At 55.5% G+C, this 11,246-nt stretch overlaps 2 protein-coding genes across 2 annotated transcripts in view; both read right to left on the reverse strand.

Moving 5' to 3' along the window:
- The window catches only part of Xrcc2 (X-ray repair cross complementing 2), a 31,315-nt gene extending 20,088 nt beyond the window's left edge, over positions 1 to 11,227 (reverse strand). The window contains exon 1 of the mRNA XM_046429817.2: positions 11,056 to 11,227. Within this exon, the coding sequence (XP_046285773.1) occupies positions 11,056 to 11,094 (39 nt within the window). The 5' untranslated portion in view covers positions 11,095 to 11,227. The remainder of the gene's footprint in view (positions 1 to 11,055) is intronic.
- LOC124083216 (sperm motility kinase 2B-like) lies at positions 2,825 to 10,902 on the reverse strand. Its single transcript, XM_046429816.2, has 2 exons — positions 3,289 to 10,902; positions 2,825 to 3,123 (listed from the first exon to the last, which is right to left on the reverse strand). The coding sequence occupies exon 1, from the start codon at positions 4,965 to 4,967 to the stop codon at positions 3,306 to 3,308; it is 1,662 nt and encodes a 553-aa protein (XP_046285772.1). The 5' UTR covers positions 4,968 to 10,902; the 3' UTR covers positions 2,825 to 3,123; positions 3,289 to 3,305.
- Positions 11,228 to 11,246: the final 19 nt, after the last annotated feature.

Raw genomic sequence — 11,246 nt, forward strand, 5'->3', positions numbered from 1 at the left:
GACAAAAAATGACCATAAGAGTGGGAGTAACAGTAGGAGTGATGTCCTTGAGGAGGAGAGTGGAGGGATGAGAGCCTTACCACAAGGAGAGAAGCCACTTTCAGGAGTAACACTCACTGTTCTATTTTAAAGGGAGGGAATTCAAGAAAATCAGTATATAAAATCTCTCTCTCTCTCTCTAGAGAGAGAGAGAGAGAGAGATTTTTTTTCAATAGAGATTTGATGAGAAAGCAGGAACTTAGATGAAAAAGCAGGAACGTAGACTTCAGAGCAAAGAAAATGACTAGAGACAAGGAGGGAGATTACATAACAAAGGATGAAGCCACCATCTCTGCAACTCAAGTCGCTCCCCTGGTTCCCAGCTGCGTCCTCCAGAGGTCCCCTGCTCCTCAGATCTGAACTGAGCTTGGACCAAGGAGGAGGAGAAGGGCAGCTGCTCCCCACCCCAGGCAAGGCCTGCCATTGCTTAGCCCTTAGACACTCCTCAGGCTCATCAGAACCAGGTGCCAGCTGCCCGATGGGTTCTCAGTCCACACATGCAGGGCCTAAGAAGGCACCCTGGGACCTGGGGACCTGGAACAGGCCTGGAGAGCAGCTCCTGCCCTCCCCCACCCCTCCACGCTGTGTCTCAGGCCATACATCATCCCTGATGCCTCCTGTCCCCAGGACACTCAGGATGTGTGGCTCTGTGCTCTGCACCCCTTGGAATTCAGGGTAGCTGAAGGCCCACCCCTAGATGAAGACGAGGTCCAGCCCTGAGGCACACATCCCCTCGGGGAGTCAGGGCCCCAGGGCCTCACCTGATAGGGTCCATAAACAACTCAAGATGGCACCTGGCATCTTGCCAGAGGGAGTGGTTTGAGAAGTAACACCAGCGAGCCATTAAGATGATAGAGATTCCTTAATGACTGACTGCTGTGTCTAGATTATGTCAATTATGTTAAGCTGTGTGTAATCATTAAGATGATGATTCCTTATTGGTTGACTGCTATATCTAGTTTGTTAATTAAGATAAGCCGTGTGGAATTAGTTATGTATATATACCCCTCCTGTCCTACAATAAACGGCTCCCACTCCTGCTGTATCAATGTACACAAGTTGCTTGTCACCTCCCGGTTATTTTGCTGCAGCCGGACTGCGGCACTCACCCTCCTGAAGGCTCGAAACGCCATACCCTCAAAGGGAGGGGAGTTTCAGCAGCACTTTGGGAGAAACACACTCCTGAAACCACGGCCCTGGGAAACCAAGGGACTCGGTCTCCCCTGCACCTGCCCTTCACGAGAGGAGTCCCTGGTGGTGGACTGAACGACCTTAGGCAGGGACTCAGAGATGGGTGAAGACACAGGGTGTTAGACCAGGACGCAAGAAAAGACCACTGACTCCAATTAAAATCAAATTAAAGCAAGCTTATTGTTACGACCGGCCGGGCTGCCTTGCCCATCAAAATCGTGGGAGCCAAGGACAGCGGCGAGGCTTCTTTGCGGCCCAGTTTATAGCCCAAAAAGTTACACAAAGGGGGGTTACAGATAACAACACTCTGAGGAGCATAATACAAGTTTACGTTTTTGCTGGCCCTGGCATCAGTATTTATGGAGATCTTAGAGACTCAGAAAGGGTCATTATCCAGCCAGGGAAGGCCAGAATTTATGAGGCGTCACTAAGGTTTAGGAAAGGGTTGTTATCTGGTCAGGGAAAACCGGACATGGGTGAGTTCAGGGCATGGGCAGGCATTCCAAGTAGGTTCAGAATTTGCAGTAATTTATAGTAAAGCCGAAATTATCTTTTCATGGGTTTGTGGCGAGATGCCCAATTTTAAGAAAAGATCAGGTTGGGTCTATCAAGGGGTCTCTGGAAAGGCCAGTTCCTGGCAAGTACAAAAGCTGGCCTCACTTTTCTTGTCCACGGGGAAGGGACCAATTCAGACGACTCAGTGGAGGGTCTGTGGTACCAAACCCACCAGGAACACACGGGTGGCTCTGTGACATCAGAGACCCAGGGGAGGGGGTGGGGTCTGCATCTAGTACAGGATGGAAGTGAGGCTGCCCTCCATTCACTTCAGATTGGGATCTCTGACCCACGTCAAAGGGAAACCCCGCGGGGATCACAAAGAAAGGGGGACAGAGCCCACACCCCGAGTCGAAGGGATGGGAATTGAAAGGTTCACTCCAAACACTAGACCCGGAAAACGGCTCCTCCCAGCCAGCCCTCCACTCCTGGGGGCTGGGGGCTCTGGCCACACACCCTCCCGTGCCCACACCTGCGCCCCAGCTCCCCCACCCATAGGTGGTCCTGCTCCCTGCTCAGCAGCCCTGGGGAGCTCAGGGTGGCAGGCTGAAGGGCCCATCCCTGGGTCAGGATGCTCACAGGGACGGTCCCGCGCAGCCGAAGGCCTAGAGAGGTTAAAGCTTCACCAGGGCAAGAGCCAGGCCCTGGCAGGGACATTCAGAGGAGGGACCAAGCGGCAGCCTCCAAGCCACTCTGGGGGAGGCACCCACAGCTCTACCCTGATTGCCCCCGGGGCCTGCGACACGGTGCCTCCTCGTGCCACTCTGGGTGTGCCCCCAGGATGGGCTTGGGCTTGTGGCTCCTCTGTCCAGGGTTCCCTTCTGAAAGTGGTGACCGGGCACCATCAGTGTCAGGTCAGGCACAAGGTCTGCCTTTCTGCCCCCCATCCAGCCTCCTCCCCTGGGACCACTCTGGGTCACGTGTTGCCCTTGGGGACCACCGGAGGGCTCCCTGTCACTGCTCCCTTACACCTTCCCCACTGTGACACCACCACCCACTCTCCCACTGTTGCCAGGAGGCGGCCAAGGAACACAACAGCTGATCCCCACGGAGCACCCAATTTATTCCAAGATCCGTGGGACATGCGAATGGATGAGGAGCTTATTGGGAAGCATCTCTGCCCCAGAGGGTGAGAGAGAGAGCAGAGGAGAGCAGGGCGGGGCACGTGTCCAAGGAGAAGTCCCTGAGGTGGGATCCGGGTGGGGCGCAGGGGCCCACTGGTGTCCGGGTGTCTTCGGGTGTCCTCCTGCCTGAGGGGTCCGGGAGGCGGCGGCCAGGGCAGGTTGCACATCTCGCTCCAGCAGCTGGCCCTCGTGAGGTAGAACCCGGGCCACCTGTCTGTGGACAATGAGAGGGGCTAGGAGTCAGAGTCGCCCGCCCTGTGGTGCCCAGGTGGACCTAACCCTGGTGGCACCCCCCAAGGGCAGAGGGTGTCCATTCATCCTTTGGAAATGACACTCATCAAGGCACACGTGAGACCCAAGGCAGCACCGCTCCACCTACTTGGCTCCGTGGGCGTCTCAGCTGGGCGCTGGCCGGGGAGCCACTCTGTTTTTGAAGAATCTTCTGAGGGCCTGACCTCTGGTGGGGGCAGGTCCCGGGGGGTCCCTGGGTGCTGGTGGTGGCGCGGGCCCTCCAGCTGCGGGAGCCACTCTGTTGGAGCGTCCGGAGCCGGTCCTGGGGGCCTGCACGCAGCAGCACAGCCTCGCCAGACAGGTGGCCATCCTCCGGACCACTCCCCTCCATCCCCTGGCGGTGTCACGGGTCAGGCCAGGGGTCCTGGAGCCAGCAGGGGGTTGCGCGGTGGAGGAGGAGCTGGGATCCGGTGCCAGGGCCTGGGAGGACCCGGGCAGAGGGGCCGTGGGGCCGGGAGCAGGGACGCTGGCCGACAGGCTGCACAGCATGATGGCGGGCAGGCTGGCTCTCCTGCTGCCCACCTGCCCTGAAGGCTTGAGCTCCTCAGGCTGCTGCTGCTGCTGCTGCTGCTGCTGCTGCTGCTGCTGCTCACAGGCCGAGAGGGGCCAGGAGCGCATGGCCGGCCTGCTGACGCCCCACCTTGGGCCCAGAGTCAAGTTGGAGGGGATGCATAGGGACGGGCAAGGCCCCACCTGTGGCCACCCAGGCATCTGCAGCCGCACCTGGCAGCCCGCCCCCCAGGTTTTCTGGTGGCCCAGCAGGAGGTAGGTGGCCATGGCCTGGTTGAACTGGCGCGTCGCCACCGACACCCAGGTCTCCTGCAGCCCGTAGCCCAGGTCCAGCATGGCCAGCAGGATGGAGGTGTCCGCGCGCTTGGGGAGCAGCTCGGCGGGAGGACTCGGGCAGCGTTCCCCATCCTGGCTCAGCCACGGGTGCCCCAGGATCTGCTGGAGCGTGGGCCTGTGCGCGGGCTCCAGGGTCAGCATCCAGGACACCAGGCTTTGCGCCTCGTCGGACAGGTGGAACGGGAGGTGGTACCTGGCCTGCAGCACCTGCTCCTTGGCCTGCTCATAGCTGGCCCCGGTGAACGGGACGCTGCCCGTGAGCATGAGGATCAGGAGGACACCCAGGCTCCAGACGTCCACCGCGGGGCCGTCGTAGGGCTCTCGCCGGTGCAGCTCCGGGGCCCAGTAGGCCACGGTGCCGCAGAGCAGGCCCAGCTTCTCTCCGGCCCTGAACCTGCAGGCCAGGCCGAAGTCGCACAGCTTGGCGCGGCCCGCGGCATCCAGCAGCACGTTGTCCGCCTTCACGTCCCGGTGCGCGATGCCCTGCGCGTGGCAGTAGCCCACGGCGCTGGCCACCTGCCCGAACAGCATGCGGGCCTCGTCCTCCCACAGGCCCACAACCTCCGGGATGTGCTGGCCCAGCTGGCCCCCAGCCATGTGCTCCATCACCACGTAGGCAGTGCCGGGGGTCTCCACGATCTCCAGCAGCTGCACCACGTGCGGGTGCTCCAAGCCCTTCATGATGTCCAGCTCCGACAAGACCCAGGACAAGGTGGCCCCCGCCCCCTTCCGCAGGACTTTCACGGCCACCTTCGTCCCCGTCAGGATGTGTCGGGCCAGGAAGACCTTGGCAAAGCTGCCCTGCCCGACGACCCCCAAGGGCTCATAGCGGCCCGTGAGGGCTTCCTCCAAGGAGGAGCTGGCCGCGAGGTCCCGACACACCCTCCGCACCACACTACGCTCACTGCTCTCTCTGGACATCCTCCGCCCCACGCCCACTAAGCCCGCTAGCTAAAAACAAACACAACAAACAAAGCAAAGAACACAAGCAAAACTAACACAACAAAGCCCAACAGAAAGCCCCAAATCAGAGACCGCAACCAGAACCACCAAACCACCAACCACCAAACGCGCTAACTATGGGAGTCCCACAGGTCACTGCCTAGAGCTTCCTGTGCTTGTGGACAAGGTGCCAGCCTCGACCCGGCCTTATATCCCCGCTGGCTCAAGGGCCTCACAATGCTGGCCCCTGTGAGGTCACAGCCAGGAGTGGCCCACTCACACATGGGGGTGGCCCACGGTGGCATCTCCCACTCGGGCCTCCGGGACCTTGGCCACCTTCCTGGTCAGAACAAGGAGGGTCTGTGGAACCTCGGTGCTCCCGTGTGTTCGGGACCCCGACCTCTCCTTGCTGAGAAAGGAGGAGCTGGACCAGGCCCCGGGGCCCGTGCCTCGCCAGTACACAACTCTGTCGTGGCTTTCGCCCCGTGAAGACCCCACCCCAGGTCCTCTGGAGCCATTCAGCGCCTGTCTCCTCCAACTCGGACAGACTGGTGTCCAGAGCGTGGTAGCAGTCCCCTCACGCCAGGACGCTAGTGCGGGTCGCTCTGCCCCCTGAGATCCAGGGCCACGTTCCCGACCTCTGTGGGGTGTGGGGGCCAGGGCAGGGTGCCTGCCTCATCATTGCCACACAAGGTCCTATCAGGTCACTCACCAAAACCCTCCCTACAGCCCACAGGAGAGACGGTGGGTCGCCTTCCAGCGATGAAGACCGAACCTTCCAGCTGAGAACCCTAGGGCCAGAGGTGCCCTTCCTGGGGTGCAGAGAGATGGAGGCGTCCCTGTCACCCAGGTCCCTTCCCCTGCTCTGTCCATAGAGCCTGAGCTGGCTGTTTGGGAACCTCACAGACTGACTGCTCCCCCCTCTGGGACCTGAGGCGTCCACGTGTCAGGCACCAGGAGGCCGGGTGTCCAGGGAGGTCTCGCTCTCTCCTTCCAGCGAGGGACCTTGTAGCCGTGTCCCACACCACATGGCTGAAAGGCCGAGGACTGGGCTCCTTCAGTCCCTTTCCCTGCTCTCCTCCCTTCTATCCTCCTTGGTCATAGTCATGGAGGCCCCAAGGTCACGCATGTGAGGCCAGCGCTCGACTCCCGAGCCACTTTCCCAGCCCTTTCTAGTGTCTTTGACGAAGGATCTCACACACTGGCCTGGGCAGGTCTTGAACTGCCAATGCCCCTGCTCGGCCTCCCCAACCCACAAGTAGAAAGGCAGTCACCACCTTGCCCACAGTGACATGTCTCTGTGTCTGTGTCTGTCTCTGTGTGTTTCTGTGTGTGTGTGTGTGTGTGTGTGCATGAGCACACCTGAGACCAAGCGCGACCATGTGTGGTGCAGAGGGTAGAACCAGGGCCTAGTTGCTGGCCAGAGGAGGTCCAGCCCTGAGGCGCACATCCCCTTGGGAAGCCAGGGCCCCAGGGCCTCACCCTCCTGAAGGACCACAACACCACACCCTCAAAGGGAGGGGAGTTTCATCAGCACTTTTGGAGAAACACACTCCTCAAACCACGGCCCTGGGAAACCAAAGGCAAGGGACTCGGTCTCCCCTGCACCTGCCCTTCAGGACAGGAGTCCCTGGTGGTGGACTGAAGGACCTTAGGCAGGGACTCAGAGATGGGTGAAGACACAGGGGTTTCTGGAAAGGCCAGTTCCTGGCAAGTACAAAAGCTGGCCTCACTTTTCTTGTCCACGGGGAAGGGACCAATTCAGAAGAAAACACTCAGTGGAGGGTCTGCGGTACCAAACCACCAGGAACACACGGGTGGCTCTGTGACATCAGAGACCCAGGGGGAGGGGGGGTCTGCATCTAGTACAGGATGGAAGTGAGGCTGCCCTCCATTCACTTCAGACTGGGATCTCTGACCCACGTCAAATGGAAACCCCGCGGGGATCACAAAGAAAGGGGGACAGAGCCAACACCCCGAGTTGAAGGGATGGGAATTGAAAGGTTCACTCCAAACACTAGACCCGGAAAACGGCTCCTCCCAGCCAGCCCTGCACTCCTGGGGGCTGGGGGCTCTGGCCACACACCCTCCCCTGCCCACACCTGCGCCCCAGCTCCCCCACCCATAGGTGGTCCTGCTCCCTGCTCAGCAGCCCTGGGGAGCTCAGGGTGGCAGGCTGAAGGGCCCGTCCCTGGGTCAGGACGCTCACAGGGACAGTCCTGAGCAGCCGAAGGCCTAGAGAGGATAAAGCTTCACCAGGGCAAGAGCCAGGCCCTGGCAGGGACATTCAGAGGAGGGACCAAGCGGCAGCCCCCAAGCCACTCTGGGGGAGGCACCCACAGCTCTACCCTGACTGCCCCCGGGGCCTGCGACACGGTGCCTCCTCGTGCCACTCTGGGTGTCCCCCCAGGATGGGCTTGGGCTTGTGGCTCCTCTGTCCAGGGTTCCCTTCTGAAAGTGGTGACCGGGCACCATCAGTGTCAGGCCAGGCACAAGGTCTGCCTTTCTGCCCCCCACCCAGCCTCCTCCCCTGGGACCACTCTGGGTCACGTGTTGCCCTTGGGGACCTCCGGAGGGCTCCCTGTCACTGCTCCCTTACACCTTCCCCACTGTGACACCACCACCCACTCTCCCACTGTTGCCAGGAGGCGGCCAAGGAACGCAACAGCTGATCCCCACGGAGCACCCAATTTATTCCAAGATCCGTGGGACACGCGAATGGATGAGGAGCTTATCAGGTGAAAAAGCAGGAACGTAGACTTCAGAGCAAAGAAAATGACTAGAGACAAGGAGGGAGATTACATAACAAAGGATGAAGCCACCATAAAGAAGTATCCAACTAGGCCTCAAGATACTGCAGCAAAACTAACAGGGCTGAAAGGAGAAAGCCAAGTCCACAATTTCAGCTGCAACTTGGACACTGACTTCTCAGCAATGGACAGGACTACCAGATAGACAATCAGCAAGGATACACACTCCAACTGGCTCTCACATACAGAACACCCCACCTACTAACAGCAGAACACACAACTTTTTTAAGCATTCATGGAACAAATTCATTGACAGAAAATATCCTGGGCCTTAAAACATAACAAATTTCAAACAATCAAAATCATAAAAAGTGTGTTGTGACCATAATGGAAACAAACTAGAAATTAGTACCAGAAAGACTATAGGAAAAATTAAGGAGTTCTTATGAAATGTCTTGTATTCTCTCAATGACACGAGGCAAGGTAGAAAGAAGAGGGAAGAAAGAGAAAGGAATAAACTAATAACTGAGTGCCCACTGTAGGCCAAATACTGTGCCAGACATGGCACCAACCCAACAGGTAGCCAAGTTTGCTCTCGAGAACCTTCTATGCCAAGGTTGGGAGTTAGAAAGGATGACAACATAAAAATGAAACAAAATGTCGGGTGTGTTTAGTGTTAATATAGAAAGAAGAATGAGGGAGAAAGTAGCAGACAAAATCACAAAGGCAGGAGAGGAGATCAGAGGTGCTCTGTGTAGTACACACTGGGTAAGTGGAAAGGTGGAACCAGAGGTCAGCAGGAGGCCCCTGCAATACAATAGGCTGCAGTGACAGGGCTTAGGAATGGCTGCAGTAAAGCAGAGAGAAGTGTTGAGGGTATGGCAGATAGGATTTTCTGATGAAGTGGAATGATCCAAGAGAAATGCAGACTCTAGGACAATTCAAGTTGTCTGGCTATGCTCCAGGTAGAATGAAATTGCCGTTTTATGGGACAGGAAGATCTGAGGAGAAGGTTGAGGTGTGAGTGTATACGTATGGTGGTAAATCAAGACTTCGGATAATGCAGTTTAGTTTTAATTAATGTAGTTTCAAGTTTTTAGCTTCTCCCATTTTCTTAATTTTGAAAAAAATTAAAACCTACAAACTGTTAGGATTGTATGAACACCCATATCCCTTTACCTAGATTCACTAGTTGCTAATATTTCACCAAATCTGCTTGAGCTTTTTCTTTTGCTGAACCACTTCCCCTCACATACTTATATCTATCTCCTCAAAAAAGACATTCTCCAGCATAACCACATTACAATTGTCACACTCATTATTACATACAGTACTCTTCTCTGATATACATTTCTTTAAAGTTTTCCTGGAGCCAAGATTCAACCAGGGATGAGTGTGTTCAGTTTGGGAAGCCTAGGAAGCATACATGTGTGGCTGTGTCAAGAAAATAGAATATATGCATTTGGAATTCAGGGATAAGGTCAGATTTGAAGATACATTCTATAGTGAGAATATGAATTACTTAGGAAATGCAGTTGGACTGGGTACCCATTTGAAGTTAATAATTATAAATTTAAGGTGAAATGTGTCTGTCGAGTTATGATTTTCTCTAGTAATAGTAAGTTGAATGGGCAGAGACACAGTGACAATATGCCTAACCATGGTTAGCTTAAGTAGAGGTAAAAAGAAGCAAGGAAACTGACAGCCTCTTTGATGGAGTGATTGTAACAACAGAGCGTGGGTTCTGTTCTGGATGAGAAGGAAAGCAAAGATTGGAGGTGATAAGCATTGTTCTAAAAGTCTATGATTGTAAAAAAAAAAAAAATTACTACTTTAAAATGTTAGATATTTGTCATATTTAATGTTTGCCTCTGGCAAAGAGGCCATCCTGTATTTAAGAGAAGAAAATCAGTCAGCATTATCAATATTTATTTTTACTATACAAAACTGTATTTAGTGGAAAGGACACAAAATATAGAAACCACCTCCTAGAGGCAGAGCCTAAAAGAAAATAGGAAAGCAGGCTTCCACCCTCTTTTACAAAGGTAGAAGCAGAGTTTAATTATATCCTAAATCACAAAGCTTGTTCCTGGCAAAAACAAGACTAGCACCAAAGTCTCTGAACTTCCAAGTCCAGCACTATCCATCTTGGCTTCCAAAATATGTTGTCAGAAAACTTCTGGAAAAACATATGAATATTCACAGGGTTATCCTTGGTAAATGGGGTTGTGGAAGTAGAAGTTTCCCACTTTTTAGTACTATTGAAATTTTTTGTAATGAACATGTACTACTTTAATAACAGGGTGGTTAGTAAAATGAAAGAAAAAAAAAAAAAAAACACTATGCCATGCATAGCAACCAAAACTAGGCAGACACTTGCAACTTTTAATTCAGCAATTATTGCGTCCTTGGCTGCTATATCCTGCCCTTCCCCCTTCAGCCCACCTGTTCCCACCTTTTGGTCACCTCATTCAGCATTTCCTAGGCCCAGTCACACAGAAGAGGGCAGAACAAAGACAGCCTAGGACATATAAAAAGGGCAGAACACCTCACTTCTTGGGATACCAGCAATGGTCCCCTTCTCCCTCCTGGGAGAAGTCCCCTTTTTAAACTAAACCCTGTTTGCCTCTGCGTGCTTCTCTAAAGTTCAAACTTCAACATGTGAGGAAGCAGAACTTGTCACGGATAGATAACCGTCGGTATCAGTGTCACTTCAAATGGTCATTAAGGCTTCAGTCATCTCCTGCAATTAGTCTTCCATGAAGCCAGCCCCTCTACTGAACAGCATGCTTTTACTGCATGTACCGTAAATTTTAAGGCAGTTAGTTCTTTGGTGCAGAAGCTGTCTTTTTCTGTTTCTTACTCCTACCACTTGGCCACTGGTTAACACAAGTAAGCAGTCAACACTAGGTTTGATCCGTGAATAAGTTCTTGCAGGGCCTGAACCGGCTCGTGTGGCTCTGGAGCGTAGGGGGATAACAGGGACCTGGTGCCATGAGCACAGGCAGGGGACTAAGGAGACAGCATTGGTACCAACACAGCCTCCAGCCGCTCCAACCGGGAAGGCCTTTTGCTCGCTCCCTTGCCCAGTGAGCGGTCTCTCACAGCGGCTCATCTGCGGCGGCTTGGGGCCGCGACCAGGCGGCGGAGCGCGGGGGTTCTGCAGCGGCCCGGCACCGCGCGCAGTGGGGACAGCTCTCCTCCGCCTGGCGCGGACTCCGGCCCGAGCCGGCGGGGCTGCGGGGAGAGGGAGCGGGCGCGCCTCCCCCAGTGCCCGCGAGCCCCGCCCGCCCGGCGCTCCCGCCCGGGACTCTCACCTCGGTCCCAGACTCAGCCCTATGGAAGTCACTGCACATCGCCCCGGAGGCCTGGCGCACAGGAGACTCAACTTTCCCGCCTGCGAGGCCATTTATCGACGGCCCGGGACATGCAGCCAGTCAGGACGAGAACTCCCGTGCGCACTGCGCCGGCCCTTGACCCCAGGGCGACGAGCGCCTGCGCAGTGAGG

This window comes from Marmota monax, unplaced genomic scaffold (genome assembly GCF_021218885.2).
Source record: "Marmota monax isolate L192 unplaced genomic scaffold, Marmota_monax_Labrador192_F-V1.1 WCK01_AAM20220418_F8-fsc00193, whole genome shotgun sequence".
Lineage (NCBI taxonomy): Eukaryota > Metazoa > Chordata > Mammalia > Rodentia > Sciuridae > Marmota > Marmota monax.